The sequence below is a fragment of the Pieris napi genome, chromosome 23, assembly GCF_905475465.1.
Source record: "Pieris napi chromosome 23, ilPieNapi1.2, whole genome shotgun sequence".
Taxonomy (NCBI): domain Eukaryota; kingdom Metazoa; phylum Arthropoda; class Insecta; order Lepidoptera; family Pieridae; genus Pieris; species Pieris napi.
In genome coordinates, this window is record NC_062256.1 from 1,816,397 (window position 1) to 1,832,934 (window position 16,538).

At 43.1% G+C, this 16,538-nt stretch overlaps 2 protein-coding genes across 2 annotated transcripts; one reads left to right on the top strand and one right to left on the bottom strand.

The window, feature by feature from the left end:
• The first annotated feature begins 13,410 nt into the window (after positions 1-13,410).
• On the top strand, positions 13,411-15,649 carry LOC125061503 (protein ALP1-like). The gene is made up of 2 exons (XM_047666978.1): positions 13,411-13,833; positions 14,757-15,649. Exons 1-2 carry the CDS (start codon positions 13,544-13,546, stop codon positions 15,637-15,639), a joined length of 1,173 nt encoding a protein of 390 aa, XP_047522934.1. The 5' UTR covers positions 13,411-13,543; the 3' UTR covers positions 15,640-15,649.
• Positions 13,824-16,302, bottom strand: LOC125061504. The gene is made up of 2 exons (XM_047666979.1): positions 15,884-16,302; positions 13,824-14,542 (listed from the first exon to the last, which is right to left on the bottom strand). The coding sequence occupies exons 1-2, from the start codon at positions 16,053-16,055 to the stop codon at positions 13,848-13,850; spliced, it is 867 nt and encodes a 288-aa protein (XP_047522935.1). The 5' UTR covers positions 16,056-16,302; the 3' UTR covers positions 13,824-13,847.
• Between the last annotated feature and the right edge of the window lie 236 nt (positions 16,303-16,538).

The following is a 16,538-nucleotide window of genomic DNA, read 5'->3' on the forward strand; positions in this document are numbered from 1 at the left end:
TGTTAAATATAGATGATTATAGACACGTCCACTATTTATAATTGTATAGTGAGTGTTTAGTGCGTGTTGAGAACTATTGAGGCAAGGTATCAATAATTATCATCAGTCTAACCTCTTTTTGTGCCCATACTAACACTAATCCAAATCCTTACGGCTGATATTATTGTGTGCCTATTTTCCTGTAAGGAGACATTGAAGAGGTATGTACTCAGGACTTATTATTTAATATGAATTGTGTATCGACGGCCACCGAACCGTTCTTTGTGGTACATAATTTTTTGGTAGCAGAGCGTGGTTGCCTACCGTAATACTCTTCGTAGCCTCCAAAAATGTTTTTGCTGCTGCAATATCCGCGTCTGTGTCCATAGCCTCACTCTTCTTCTTTACACCGAAGGCCAAATCCAACACTCTGCCGTACATTTCGACGATGGATTTCAGACATAGATATTTCCTGTTGGAGTCTAAGTCGATTCTAGGTTTTTTTGCATCCTCGATGGGATGTTGTGTGTCGGGGTCCACTAAAACATCTTCTACCTTCCTCTTTAAATTTGCGGCACCAGAAGTACTAGCCATTTTACTCTGTGTTGTTTATTAGTTTTCTACGTACAATTCTTGACAAAAGAAGGATCTGTTCATACTGATGACCGTTGCTATCAACTTATCCTGTGGCGTGAGAAGGAATCCGATCCTGTTACAGTATTTGAATTGAATACCAATACATATGGACTCAGATCAAGTCCTTATTTTGCTATTCGTACATTATTAGAATTGGCTGAGCGGGAACGTTTGCAATTTCCAAGAGCAGCTGATGTTTTGACAAGTGATGTTTTTGTTGACGACATTTGCACCGGCGCTGCAAATGAGAAAGAAGCTTTAATACTACGCAACGAGCTAATTGGGATTCTTAAGGCTGGTGGATATGAGTTAAGGAAATGGGTGTCTAACTCACAAGCTGTTCTTGCTGGTTTACCCGAGGATCATCAACAAGATCCTTATATTTTTCAGAACGTGGACAACCCTGACGCTGTTGCAGTATTAGGTATTCAGTTTCAACCGTTAGCTGATATATTTACTTTTCGCGTGCAGGATATAGATGTAATTAAATCTTGGACCAAGCGTGTAGTACTTTCGACTGTAGCCAGGATATATGATCCTAATGGATGGTTAGCTCCAGTTGTTTTTTGGGCAAAATGTTTTATACAAAAGCTTTGGTTACAAGGATTAACATGGGATGCCCCTTTAGTAGGTGAATTGTTAAGTGTTTGGGTTAGGTTTGTTTCGTCCCTTCCTGAAATTCAATTGATTAAAATTGATAGATGTTTATTGCCACCAGGGAAATGCACAGTAGATATTCATGGTTTTTGTGATGCATCGGAAAGTGGTTATGCTGCTGCAGTTTATATTCGTTCTGTCAATAAATCTGGTGTTGTAACGGTTAAATTGGTTATGGCAAAAAGTAAGGTTGCACCAGTAAGAACACGCTTAACAATTCCTAAATTAGAGTTATCAGGTGCTGTTCTATTGACACGTTTGATAAACCATGTTAAATCCATTTTTGGCCAAAATATGAATATCCAGAAGTGTTTTGCTCGGACTGATAGTCAGATAGTTCTTGCATGGTTGCAAGCGTCAGTTCATGTTCTGGAAGTATTCGTGGCCAATCGGGTTTGTCAAATTCAGCAATCTGTTGTGACATTAGATTGGAGGCATGTACCGGGAGGACTTAATCCGGCAGACTGTGCATCTCGAGGCTGTGAGGCTCCATTTATATTAGACCATTCCTTGCGGTGGGCTACAGGTTGGCTGCACCAACCTGAGAGTTGCTGGCCTCACACTAAAACGGAACTTGTTGAGCCTCTTCCGGGATTAAGAGTTATTTCTATTGTCGTTCGGGAATCGGTTTTAAAAAGAGCCGTGGCGGGCTTGTCACGTCTCCCAGTGGCATAAACTTTGCTCCCAGCCTCCGGTTTTGGACTCAGTCATGTTGCGCCTGACTGGGACGGGGGACTGTTCGAAATACATAATTTTAATTTTATTTAATTTGATGAGGGTGATCTCAAATATTTTTACACGGCCGATCGACACATTATTTTAAGTTAGGCTTTTGTTGAGCTTGTCGGATTACGTGTTCTCGTGCGTCTAGCATTTTTTATTTGGATATATACTTTTGTTAAATATAGATGATTATAGACACGTCCACTATTTATAATTGTATAGTGAGTGTTTAGTGCGTGTTGAGAACTATTGAGGCAAGGTATCAATAATTATCATCAGTCTAACCTCTTTTTGTGCCCATACTAACACTAATCCAAATCCTTACGGCTGATATTATTGTGTGCCTATTTTCCTGTAAGGAGACATTGAAGAGGTATGTACTCAGGACTTATTATTTAATATGAATTGTGTATCGACGGCCACCGAACCGTTCTTTGTGGTACAGTTGTGTTTGTGTATTTTTGGCAATCCATACATTTTTGGAGGTTTTACGCAGGCTGTTGTTAAAGATTTGACGTCTAGTGACAGTGTTTCAGAATATTTAGTAAGGAGGCTAGATGTTTGTTTTATTACCTTGTTTGTGGGATCTTTATCGACTTTTTTATAGGTATTGACATCGTTTAAGAGGAGAGCCATCTTGCTTTCGTATTCCGACGTATCCATAACAACGGTTGCGTTCCCTTTGTCAGCTCGGAGTACTACCAAATCTTCGTTCGCCTTTAGGTCCGCGAGAGCCTTTGTTTCAGCGAAGGTGAGGTTTCTTTTTGGCGGTTTGCTTGCTCGTAGTATGCACGAGATATCTTGCCGTATAGTTTCAGCCTCATCCTTTGGAATCGTATTTTTGAATATAGATTTCTCTACGTAACTAACAATTTCTTCGTGAGGGATTTTTCGCGGTGCCGTTGCAAAATTTAAGCCTTTGTTTAATACCTCAATGGTTTGTTTATCCAAGTTTTGTTTTGACAGATTGATGACAGTGACGTTTTGACTAGTATCGGGTGTGTCATTTAAAGTCGTATAAGAGTTTATACTCTATCGCCCTGTTGAGAATCGCTGTGTGTGCACTATAGTGATTTTTTCCCCATGGATCCCGTACCGTAGTAAGCCTGAAGGCAGCTTGGGCTGCCTCCTGCTGTGTGTGTAGGTCCAGAGGTAAGATTTGCAAGGCTATCTCCGTTGCTGCAGTGGGTGTTTTTCTCATGCAACCGTTAGCAGCGGACAAGCCTCTGGGAGCGTCCAAGTTTAGTAATTGCCGTTTGAAGTTCTGATCTTGGCCACCAAACCAGGGCTCCATAGGCCAGCAGTGGCCTGATTATGCCAGTGTATATCCATATAGTTATCTTAGGCGACAAGCCCCATTTCACGCCTAGCATCTTTTTGCATTGATAGAAGGAGATCGTTGCTTTGTTTAGTTTGTGTTTTAGGTGTTTGTTCCAGAGCAGTTTATTGTCTATAATCACACCTAAGTACTTGATTTCATTCTTAAGTTTGAGTTCAGTGTTGAAGACTTTTGGAAGTCTGTACGGTCCAAGAACTCTTCGGTTTGTAAAGAGTATTAATTCTGTTTTTGATGGGTTGATAGATAGCAATCACTTTGAAAGCCCTTCTCACGAGATCACATAAGGTGCTTTCAAAGCTCCCCGATATTAAAATAGCTATGTCGTCCGCATATCCCACTGTGAAAAGATTGCCAGCGTTGAGTTCCGTAATAAGCTATTTGACTACAAGGTTCCACAGTAGCGCGGATAGGACACCTCCTTGTGGACAATCTCTGCTCGTTGTGTTATCATGTTGTTTATCCATTCTATAAGAGTTAATGGTACTTCACATGTTCCTAGTGCTCTGGTTATACACGTGAAATTTGTTTTATCAAAAGCGCCTTCGATGTGAATAAATACACCAAGGGTCGACTGATTAAACTTCAAAGAGTTGCCAATGCGAGACACGACGTTGTGGAGTGATGAATCTGTTGATTTGCCTGAGCTGTAGGCGTGGTGATTTGGATGCAGGAATTTGGATAGCGATACCCGGCTACGTATCTCTAGGTCTCCCAGCCTCTCCATCGCTAGCTGTTCAATAATGTTATTATATATCTATGTAACACCACCAGTGGCTGTCAAGCGACCCTTTGTAAAACCGAACTGATTATTATGTAATAATTTCTTTACGTTAAAATGACTTAGACATAGACGTAACATTCATTATAAACGAAAACACACACACATAAACACACAAAATAACAATACTTAAAGAAGAAAAAAAATAAGACATCAAAAACAATAAAAATTAAGAATTAAAATTAACAAATTCCCTTTTGCCATTCGGTTCGCTTCCAGTGTGCAATGTGTGTGTACTGTGGTTGTAATTGGCCCTGGCTCAGCATTATGCTGAGGAGCAAAAAGTTCCACAGCGCTGGTCATTCTGCCAGAGACCACAGCAACTAGTTTGCGCCTCTAATAAAATAAAATAAAAAATAATAATACCAAGTAGAAAAAAATAATAATAATAATAATATTAAAGTTAGAAGTGTGTGTAATGAAGATCGTGTGTAACGGTGTATAATAAATAAAATTAAATTAAAAGTTAAAAATAAGAATAATTGTAAATAAGAAGATATTTTTTGTTTTTGTTTTTTTGGTGGATAAAAACTAAATTCCGTGGGACTTTTGTTGAGTAAGTAGATGTGTCTTATAACTGCGACTAAAATTCGACTTTAATTGAAGACTCTTCAGCGGAGGAGGGATATTATTCCAGCACTTCGTCGCGCTATATTTAAAACTCCCACGAAATGAAGCCGTCCGATGCTGGGGAATGGCCAGCTCCTGAGTACAACTCCTGGCTTGGTGCTTGTTGGCATTACTACGCCAGAGGAGCTTTTTGTATAAATATTTTTAGTTCTAGTTTTACTCTAGCCTGTTTTAAAAAATCATTTCTAATGGAACGGCGCACGAGTCTCACCGCAATCAGCCGGGGACGGGAGGGACGGGTAATGACTTGCGAGCCGTCCGAATCATTGTTAGTTGGAGGTTTAGCACCGATGCGGTGTACAGTAACTATATTGCGCTCCTCAATAATGACTCCGATCTTCTGTGCGGTAGTGAGAACGAGGTGCACCGGGGACTCATTAGGAAATTCCGGGATACCAGATATTTCAATGTCGTTGAGTAAATCCATTTGGCAGCGTTCGTTTAACTCATATCGCAATTCTGTAACGGTGGTACTAAGACCTGAGGTATTCTGTGACGAAAGTTGCTTGCGTACAGTGTTGAGTTCAGCCCGCAATTCCATATTATCACTTTCAAGTGCCAGGATTCTCCCCATGTGAGTATTCAATTCATTTTTATACTCAGCTAATTGACCGATCAAAAAACAACCGTATGCGAAAACTCCTTTTTAATCTTGGTGAGAGCAGCACTTATGTTCGATTCCAGAAGTACTTTAAGCTGTTCATACGTTACTGGGCTAGTTCCGGTGTGCGAAATGCTATTTGATGATGCACTGCTTTCCGGAGAGGACTCCAATTGAGTCTTAACGGGTGTCGCAAACTACCCTCCTTACCTTAACTTACAGTTGATTTAATATAGTTTTTTCAAATATTTTACTACAAGTAGGTAGTACGGAAATTGGTCTAAAGTTACTGGGGTTGGACATACTACCTGCTTTAAATACTGGAATAACTTTACTATGTTTCATTAGATCGAGAAACTCGGCATTTTCAATACAATTGATGAAAATTATAGCTATATGGGGAGCAATTACATCAATTATGCTACTAATTGTTTTTACAGAAATACCCCAAAGATCGGTAGTGTTCTTAATATCTATGGTTCTAAATATCCTAACTATATCGTCGGCACCAATGGGTCGGAATGTAAAACTGACCTTGCACTCGTTTACATTATCTTTGAGCAGCGATTCGAAGAAGGGATATGATCGAAGAGATTTAGCAGTCGAAATTGGAAACTTTTCTTCAAAAAAACGTAAGATGCACTTGGTGGTCTGTAAACACTTAAATAATGCAGTTTTCAATCTCTACACAGGCTACTTCCAAAGAGTCTTCTACAGACAGACGATGTCATTACGCTCTTTATAATAATAATAAAAACTTTATTAATGACAAAAGGGTTTGTGACAGAATTCATATTATATCGCTAGTCCCCACACTAGGGAGGCCCTGTGTTATGGGTAACTAGAAAACAATTATTACGTGGTACATGTTTAAATTAGTTAAAAAAGAGATGATAATAAAAAAATGAGAGTGTGATTTAATATACTTTCAATTTTTATTAACAATAATCAAAGAGCCCCCTGAATCGCCGACAATCTGCAAAGGACAATCTGTTAAGGATGATTTGGCATTCTCTCAGCCAATGTTCGGTAATGCATAGGACATCAATTTTACTTGATTTTAAAAATAACTCCAATTCTAATTCTTTCCCCAACATACCTAGCATGTTTTGATGCATCATGTTTAAACAGTTGTTGTTAGTAATATTACATGTTTGTGTTGAGCTGAGTTGAAATAAGTTATTGCTAGAGGTCGCCTCTATGATCACACTATCTAATTTAAATTATTAATACTTTATGAAGTGTTACTGCAATTATCACTACATTCTTTTAAGATGCTAAGCTGCTCAATATAAGCAGTTGTCTGAAAAGCTAAATGTTTAGCTTTAGTTGTAAATAAAAAGAAGATAGGCGGAACCTATCCTTTGTCAATACATACTTATTTTTAAATATACAATTTATGTCCATTAAATTAGGTAGTGTACCTAAGTCACAATTTAATTGTATATTGTTAGTAGTTAAAGTATTGTGCAACAGCATGTTGCTAATCTAATTTTATTTTCCCTTGGTGCACCTTTGATGTAAAGAAATGTAAACAAGATAATATTCTTTATATTATCAAGTGATTTCAATTTATCAATAAATGACAACAGTTCATTTTGTCCTACATTTTCCATTCTCCCAAGAAGCAATTTTTTGTTGTGTAATTTCCACATAAAACTTTGTTTGAAATGTTTACAGGGGCGGCTCTGGGAATACAATGATTAGTTACAATTTTGCCGGAGGACTGATATAATTCATTGCCAATATTTTTCCCTATATCATCACTAAACAACAGAATTTCACTTTTATTTATAAAGCTGACTTTTTCTATGAAACTTTCTATTTCACTTTGCGCTCTAAGCTGACATGATAACAATGGAGGTTCTGCATTTGACTCATTAAAACTGACAATTGTTGGTAAATGACAAGAAGCGTTGTTCATTGTATTGAGACAGCAGCAGAACCTCATCCATGGCCAATAGGTATGTGCTCCCCTATTTGTTTCTGGGCACAACTGTATTTATCTGTCATCTCTTCAAGAGAATTATGAAGACTTGTAATCCCAGAATTCAATGTAAGAATGTCAGTTTCATATTTATTCTTTACAGATTCAACCTCACTTGAAAATATTTTACATGGATTTATTACATTTCTATATTTTTTTGATAAATTTATGTCATTTTTGTAAATATTATCTCATAAACCTTTTAGTTTTTTTAATGAGTTTTTGCAATTTAATATATTTCTTTAATTTGTTTTTGTGAATTGAGTTGGTGTATGCGACACAGAGTCTGGTGATGACTGATGAAGTCAATTGTGGCAGTGGACCTAATACAGTCTTTTTACCTTCATTTGAGATGACCAGTTCTTTATACAGACTTTGTGTATGAGAAGACTCTTATTTGTTAATATTTAGTTTATTTATTTATTTATTCTATTCTCCTCATTCAATGGCATAGCGGTCGAAGTTGCCCGTTTATCTTTTAAGCCGGTCTCTTTCCTCCTGTGCCTCCAAGCAAAGAGTGTGAAGCTGTGTCAACTCAGTTTTGAGGAAAGTATTTCTATTAATAACATTCAAAGTCTCGTTTTCGTTGTCATTCCTTTCAACAATTAATTGTTCACACGGCTCCTTGTACTTTTTGAGTTCTTGGAGCGTAGCGGTAGTTGTTGATGCCAACCTCCACGACACCTCAGAGACTCAGGCCTGCACAGGATATTACGTTTATGTGTTTGTTTGAACGGTTCTGCCTTCTTCCGCGCAAACACCCTAGGGTGGCGCTGGGAGCCCCGTTACGCCCATGGGCTTGTGGGGGGTGGCATGCTTCGCGCCCCGCTCAACGGCGGGGTGGTCATTGTGGCGGGCCTGGAGCGGCCCTGAGCCTCGATTGCGCTGCGGAGCGTCTTCGCTCTCGCAGCTCGCGCGGGAAGGCTCGTCGGTGGTCTGGCGGTCTCGTGTGGTGCGGCGCTGGAGGTGCTGGAAGCCTGAGGCGTCCGCACGCTCGAACATGCGCCTCGCCAGCTCGCCGATGAAATCATCTAGGCTTTGTTGTTTCAGGTCTTTTTGTATTGTGGAGTTTCTCACGTAGCGCGGCGCGTCGACGATGCGTCGCAGGGTGGTGCTCTGCACGGCGCGCAGCCGACGCCGATGCGTCTCGGCCGCGAGAGCATACCACGCGGGCGCCGCGTACGTGAGATGTGGTCTTATATACATTTTATACAGCGCCAGTTTGTGCCTTACCGGCAGCGATGACTGCAGTACAGGGCGCCTTCGGAGGGTTTGAGAGTTGGGTAGGCCGTTTGGCGGGAGGACCGCCGTTGGCCGAACGCTTTTTCTTCCGACTCCGATGACGACGATAATACGGCAGTATTTAGCCGCAACGTCGAAGACATTTCTTAGCTTCTTATTCAGAGGGTGAATAGAAATGACTTCCACTGGGAAGTTAGGCAGGTACCATTTTTTGTTGGATGTGCAGTCGACTGGTGCTTCTTCAGCGTAGTTGCTTTTCAACTGATTGTCTATCTGCGCGCTATACTCATTTTTTAATTTAGCGTCCTTACGCAGCTTCTTTTCTATTCCTTGAAATCTGTTGAAAGCTGCTGCGTAATTGTTTGGAAGTTGTATGTCTTCGTTTTTCCACAATAGTCCGACCTCGTATCTGCCATCTTCTAACTGTCGGCTGGTTCTTTCCAATATGTCTAGTGCTCGCTGTTCTATATCCGTTGAAGGCTTCTTCGGTTCCAAAGACTCAATAGTAAAGTGTTCCCTCACCACCTGATCTATTTCATCTTTGACGACGCTTGCGTGTGCACATGTGTTCACATTATAGATCGGAGACACGCTACTGCTGTCGAAGCCGTGGAGAACCCATCCCAACTTTGTTCGTGACGCCACCGGCTGCCCTGGCTTTCCACGTCGTTTTTGTAACGAGACAATGTATTCCCAATTGTCTTGGCCATGAGTTGTGGGGTTAATTAGAGCTCCTTGATAGTTCTTGCCCTCTTGAGTGTACTCTTTTCGCTTTGCTTGATCCCTTTCACTTCGATGTCTAAAATCATGGAGTCGTGATTTTTCATTTGCCCTCCGCCGATAGTTTCTATGTTTAGGGTTAACCAAATAGTCCAAGAGCTAGTGAACCCTGGGAGTAACGGTCTCCCTGTAAGGTTAGAAATTTGTATACTTACGATTTATGACATGCTAAGAGCCATGACCTGGGACCTTTTCTCGGGATTTATTTGGAAGCCCCATTTCCGAAACCATTCGCCTAGCGATGTGGTAGCGCTCTGGAGTCTGTCCACGATGACACCTCTGTCTTTGTGAGTGGTATAGAGAGCGGTGTCATCGGCATAGAGGGCTAGTTCCACGTTAGGAGCCCTAGGAATGTCGCCTGTAAACAGCGTGAAAAGAAGGGGCGAGAGGACCGAGCCTTGAGGGACTCCGGCCATGATGGGTCTAGGGGACGATAACGTCCCTTCAACACGATAGCGCATAGAGCGGTCGGACAAGAAGTCGTGTACTAAACGCACGAGTCTTAATGGCACTTGAAGGTGGTAGAGCTTGTAAACCAAGCCGTTGTGCCAGACCTTGTCGAAAGCCTTCGCTATGTCTAAGAAGAGCGCACCCGTGGCTCTTGGTCTCGTGGTGCTGTTGTTCAGCCCGGAAAGGATGTGCTCCGTTTTTTTTTTTTTTTTTTTATAGAATGGGGGGCAAACGGGCAGGAGGCTCACCTGATGTTAAGTGATACCGCCGCCCATGGACACTCTTAATGCCAGAGGGCTCGCGAGTGCGTTGCCGGCCTTTTAAGAATAGGTACGCTCTTTTCTTGAAGGACCCTAAGTCGAATTGGTTCGGAAATACTTCAGTGGGCAGCTGGTTCCACATAGTGGTTTTGCGCGGCAAAAACTGCCTTGAAAAACGCTCAGTTGTGGAACGGCGGACGTCGAGGTGATACGGGTGGAATTTCGTATTCTGTCTCGACGTCCGATGATGAAATTCAGCTGCAGGTATTAATCCGAACAACTCCTCTGAACACTCTCTATGGTAAATGCGGTAGAAGATGCAGAGTGACCCCACATATCTACGCAACACCAAAGGATCCAGCCGCTCGGAGAGGGATTGGTCGTCGACGATTCGAACCGCTCTGCGTTGTATACAAGGTCAAGTGGAAGGAGCTGTTACTGGGGAGCCCCCGCCCAGAGGTGAGAGCAGTACTCCATGTGGGGCCGAATTTGCGCTTTAAATAGTTGCATGCGGTGGCCCGGAGTGAAGTACCGCCTCGCCTTGCTGAGCACACCAAGCTTTTTGGAGGCTAATTTAGCCTTTCCCTCCAAGTGACCGCGAAACTGAACGTCGTTCGATATGTCAACGCCAAGTATTCCAATGCTGGCTGTGGCTTTAAGAAGAGTGTTTTCGAAAAGAGGAGTAGCGACAAAGGGTGTTTTTTTAGCGGAAAACGCGCAATCTTGTGTCTTCTTGGGGTTAAATTGGACTAGGTTTTGTCTGCCCCAGTCTGAGACTCCACGTAGTAGAGTTTCGACTTCAGACACAAGTTTGTTCCGGTACTCATCAACAACTGCCCGAGAAATACCTGCCCGGCCAGTGTGCTCCGTGATTCGATGGACTTGGTGGACGCACGAGTGGCCTGGTCTAAAGCCAAACTGCTCATCGGGAATGAGCCCCTTTTCTTGGGCAAAGTCTAGGAGGCGCTTTTTAACTACCTTCTCGAATAACTTGCTTAGCGTGTTGAGAAGGCTGATAGGGCGGTAACTGGTGGGATTGTTACGGGGCTTGCCTGGTTTGTGAATACCAATTACAATAGCCTCTTTCCACTGCGCCGGGAAGGTGCAGTTTTCGAGAAGGCAATTGCGTTGGACTTCGCGGTTCACGTGCTCAACGTGCGCCGGGTCGCTATGGTCGAGATAAGGCGTGCACTGCTCCACTAGGTTTACGGCTAAGCACTCCGCTTTTTCGTCGTCATCGAATGCGTCGGGCTGATTTGGACGTTTTAGCGGGGGCATGGAGGCCACCGTGTCGGTTTTTAGGGAACGCGCGAGAGACCAATAGGCCGTGTGCGACGGTGACAATTCGCTGGTAAGACGGTCCCAGGGTTCGTTTCTAATTTCCCGTATGCGCTCTTTAACTCGGCGCTGCGCGGCGCGGAGTGCTCTGCGGTTATCATCGGTCGGTGCCCTTGCGAAGGCGCGAGTCGCCGCGTTCTTCTCGGTCAGTAAGCGCCTTGCGTCCGGGGGAAGCTCCCAACGTTGAGCGAACTCATCTGGGACCTTCCGGGACGATTCGGCGACCTTGGTCTGAATGTGATATGTGACCGAGGAGAGCGCGTCTAACGCGTGAGCGGACGAGACTAAATTGTCGGGGATGTTATTAAGGTCAGAGACTTCGACGGGCTTGAGGGCCTCGTCTAGTTTCTGCCAGTCGACAATGGACTTGTACCTCTTCTCTTGGGTGTTAGGAGGGCCGAATTCAAAATGAACCGGGAAGTGGTCACAGTCTAATTCGAGTAGCACCTCTATGCTTCGAGGCTGTAGTGCCACGTTGCGTAGAATCGCCACGTCTAGGACCTCCGTTGAGAGAAGACCGACTTATACCGCGACGAGTCGGTTGAATGGGGGCAATGACATTAAAATCAAGTACGTCAATAAGCCTACTGAGGGCTCGCCCATTAGGGTTTTGTTTTGAGCTATTCCAGTCCCCGTGCTTGCTATTCAGGTCCCCGGCCAGTAAGACCGAGGGGCCCAGTGCAAACAGGGTCCTAAGATCGCTCTCTAATATGTCCTTAGTGGGAGGGAGGTACACCGATGCGATGATAATCGGCTGATGACCGGTCATAGCCACGCGTAACACAGAGCACTCTATGTTGGTTAGGGAGGGCGGGTCTAGCGGCGAGCAGTGAAGCGCACGTCTATAATAAATGAGCGTACCGCCTCCTCTCGCCGTAGGTCGGTCGTTTCGCACCGCGACGTAGTTCGCGAATCTAGGTGCGCGAACGCTGCGCTTTAGGAACGTTTCCTGTACTAGGAAAATATCAATTGGGTGGCGAACGAGGAAATCCCGAATTAAATCTGACTGTGGCTTGAAACCGTTCGCGTTGAAAGTCACTACGGACAGTGATCGAGCCTTGACCCTAGACGTGGTCGTAGCTATTGCGGTGCGTTAGAATCTACGAATTGCCGCACGGATTTAAGGAGCAGGGCGTGCTCGGTTATTACCTCCACCTTGGTGGACGCAGTTTTAGCGGATTTAAAGGCTTCCGCGAATGCGACGAGTGCGTCTAGGTCTATAGCGTCTATTACGCTAAACGCGAGGTTAAAAGCGACGCGGACGTTGCCTGACTCCTCAGATGCCTTCACGGGAGGGCTGAGGGCTTTGGTAGGAGGGCTCGCATTTGTTGTGGGCCTCTCTTTTAAGATAAGGGTTGACGCAGGGACCTGGGAAGGCGCTGCGGTTGCGGGTTTAGATGGCAGAGGCGGGAAAGCTTCTGTCGTGAGTTGGGGAGGGCCCTTCGTAACGGGGTGCTTGGCCCAGGGACTGGTTTCGGGAGGCGGGGCCGGCACGTATGTGGGCTTTGCTCCCGTGCCACGACGGGCCGCATCGCGTCCCACCATGCGCCTAGCCGATGGCTTTTGCGCCTTTGGGGCTCTAGGACAACCGCGATAGTTCGCAGGGTGCCCATGTTGCCCGCAAAGCACACATGCCGGCGGCTCGGCACATGGAAGAGTGCGCTTGCAGTCCGATGTGCCATGGTCGCCTAAACACTTGACGCACCGCGCCCTAGCAAAACAGTTACGGGCTGCATGCCCGTAGAGTTGGCAGCGATGACACTGCCGTGTGAACGAATGTTTGAGGGGAGTTTCAACCCTCAACCCCGAGAGCTTACAACACTCCCGAAGGTTAAAAATCTTTTTCCCGCTCGGAGTAGGGTCCAAGACTACGAGTACCATATCGTACTCTTCTTTGGTGGTGCGGTTTAGCATACGGAATACATCCCTTACGGGGTATCCCTGCTCGGTCAGGTCTGCTTGGACGACCCCGGAGTCTATTTCCTTTGGGATGCCCTTAATGACTACCCTAAGAGCTAGTTCAGACATGGCGGAATCCGTGCGGATGCAAATCGCGCGGTTCTAAACGCAAGTGTTCAGACAGACGCGGATGTAAATGCGGAGTGCCGTAATCCGCATAGAGTGACAGCGTTCTAGTCCAATCATGGAAGTCGAAGAAGCAATATGTGTGTACTTGTTGCTCCGTAAAAAAGAAAGAAAGAAGAAACGGCAGTATTGGGTGCATCCAATATTACGTGATCGGCTCACCCATGGTCAGTTTCTGACTTTATATCCAAAATTAAGAAGTTTTGAACCAAAATTCTTTAATTATTTGAGAATGTCGATAAATTCATTTGATGAATTATTAGAAATGATCAGTGAACAAATTGCATCTAATGATACCCATATGAGGTCAAGCGTGGCCCCAGAAGAAAAACTCGTGATTACATTAAGGTAAGATATTTATTTTATACATCAGAATATATGTTTTGTACTATAGAAGACTGTGAGTCGTCAGTGCTATTGCATGATAAAGGCGATGGAGACTCTCCTGGTACGATTGTAGAATATCCTGTAAAATATCCTTGTGGGTTTGAATATTGTTGGTTTTGCCAAAATACTTCATTAGGCGTGTTCTGCTGGCTCGTGATATGAATAGGCGCTGGTAATTTCTGCCCTTTCTGTATTACCTGGAGTAATTCAATTTTAGTAGCCAAACGCTTATTTTCTGGAATTTTTTTTAACTCTTTATACAATGACATACAAAAAAGCTTATCATCATCATCTTGCTTTGACATACTTTCTTGTAATTGTCTCTGTATTTTATCCCTTGATTCAATGCTATTTTCTAATATGTCAGCCAATCGCTCTTCTGAAGTAATTTTAGTCTTCTTCCTTTTATTGGGTACTGGTTGTATTTCACGTGCATTAACAAAATTATCTTGGTTTTGGTCAATGTTTTGAATTCCTTCATTTTTGGCTTCATGTATGTTTGATGTCGTTTCTTTGTTTTCTACTGTCTTCTGAAGAAAAGAAAGCCGGTCAAAATACATGTATTTTGAACCTTTACATGCACCAGAACCAGAAGGAATTGATTTGCCTTTCTTGAATTCCTTATTATAAGCATCCCGTATATTCTTCCACTTTTTTTGTAAAGTTACACCTGGAACAGAAATCAGTATTTTTAACAAAATTGTAGACTTATAAATACAGGAGCGGTCAAATATTTGAAGACACTCAAAAATTTGAAAAATTTAAAATAAAATAATTGACACTCATTATTTTAAACTAGCTGGTGCCCGCGACTTATAATTAATAAATGAAAAGTTTGCAACTTTGTTAACAAAACGATACAGATCAAGATTATATTGTTTCAGATATCTGGGTACTGGTTGTTCCTTTGGAGAACTGCATTACAACTTTCGTCTTGGCAAATCTACAATTACAGGAATTGTCCGTGAAGTATGTGAAGCTCTGTGGGAAAAAGTCGCAAAAAATGTCATGCCTGAACCCAGCGAAGATATATGGAAGAAAATAGCTACAGATTTTGAAAAATATGCAAATTTCCCCAATTGCATTGGCGCCATAGATGGCAAGCATATAAGGATTACAAAACCCAATGATTCTGGATCTTTGTATTATAATTACAAAACTTTTTTTTCCATAGTGCTGTTGGCACTTTGTGATAGTAACTATTGTTTTTCTTTCATAGATATTGGATCATATGGAAAAAGTAGTGATTCTGCAATTTTTAAAAATTCGGTATTTTATAAAAGATTAATAGAAAAGTCATTACACATACCAAAACCTAAACCAATATCTAACACAGATCCTACGCCATTGCCATACGTCATAGTTGGCGATGAAGCGTTTGGTTTATCCGAAACTGTAATGCGACCCTATGCAGGTAGAGGGCTATCATACGAAAAAAATATATTTAATTACAGGTTATCAAGAGCTCGACGTTATATTGAATGCACTTTTGGAATTCTGGCAAACAAGTGGCGCATTTTTCATAGGCCTATAAACGTTAATATAGACTTTGCCGAAGACATAATAAAGGCCTGTTGTGTGCTACACAATTTTGTTAGAACTAGAGATGGTATACAGTTTGAAGATACTTTATATACTGGGCCAATGAGTAATCTTAATACATTACATGCAGGAAGGGGTACACCGTCATCATTAAATATTAGAGACAAATATGCTAATTACTTTGTAAATGAGGGTCGTGTAGAATGGCAAGACACAAAAATATAAAAACTTGAGAGGTGTCAAGGGACACCCGGATAGAACGAAGTTGACCTCACTGGAGGCGAGTACTAGAGGCGAGTAGCGAGGCGTGGTGTTTGCGTGCGTGAGAATCGTGAGATTTTTCCCGCGCCCGATACTTACCTCCAATCACAATAACAACATTTTTATATAGTTTAGTTATTTGGGGTGGACTGTCAATTACAAAATATGTAAACTACCCTGATAAATGTAAAATTAAATACATACTGACCAAAAAGAACCTTTTTTTCCAAAGAATCCTCATTTTCTCCAAAAATATCCACCAGCTCCTGCCAAGCTCCGTTTCTAATAATTTTATTGGAATATTCTGCACATTGGATGTCCCACAAAGCAGGTCTCTTTTCCACCTCATCGATGAATAGCTCGGTGTCGAAGCGATCCATTGTCACCGTCCGATACGCGCGGCTTCCGCAGAGCAACTGAACGCGCTCAGGTACGTCAAGTAAATAGATCCGAGCGGCAACCGCGCGAATTCATTTTCTAGCGGTTGAGTGGCGGTAGCCGCGCGGTTTGTCAATCCGCGCGGACAGGTATGAACGAATTTATAGGCGCTAATGTAAATAAGATCCGCGCGGTCTAACCGCGCGATTTGCATCCGCACGGATTCCGCCATGTCTGAACTAGCTCTAAGGACGCGTTCCTCGGGCAGGGGGAAAGTATGACCACCGATACCTTCGGAGCGAAGGTAAGAGGTAAGGAACCGGTGGTGCTCAGGTGAGGACACCTGTATGCAAATGTTATCCCTTAACGTACGGGCTTTATAACTAATCGACTTAGTGTCGAGAAGCTTTGAGAGGGTGGGCCATACGCCCTTGTCCCTAACATAGACGGGCGGGGGGGTTTTGATGCGATCCGCCGCGGGGGCG

Bases quoted from the DNA above. Each gene is read 5' to 3' on its own strand.
- LOC125061503 (XM_047666978.1), top strand. From the start codon at position 13,544: ATGGAAGTCGAAGAAGCAATATGTGTGTACTTGTTGCTCCGTAAAAAA. The intron at 13,834-14,756 runs GTAAGATATTTA...ATATTGTTTCAG, and splicing joins AAACTCGTGATTACATTAAG to ATATCTGGGTACTGGTTGTT.
- LOC125061504 (XM_047666979.1), bottom strand. From the start codon at position 16,055: ATGGATCGCTTCGACACCGAGCTATTCATCGATGAGGTGGAAAAGAGA. The intron at 14,543-15,883 runs GTCAGTATGTAT...TTTCTGTTCCAG, and splicing joins GGAAAAAAAGGTTCTTTTTG to GTGTAACTTTACAAAAAAAG.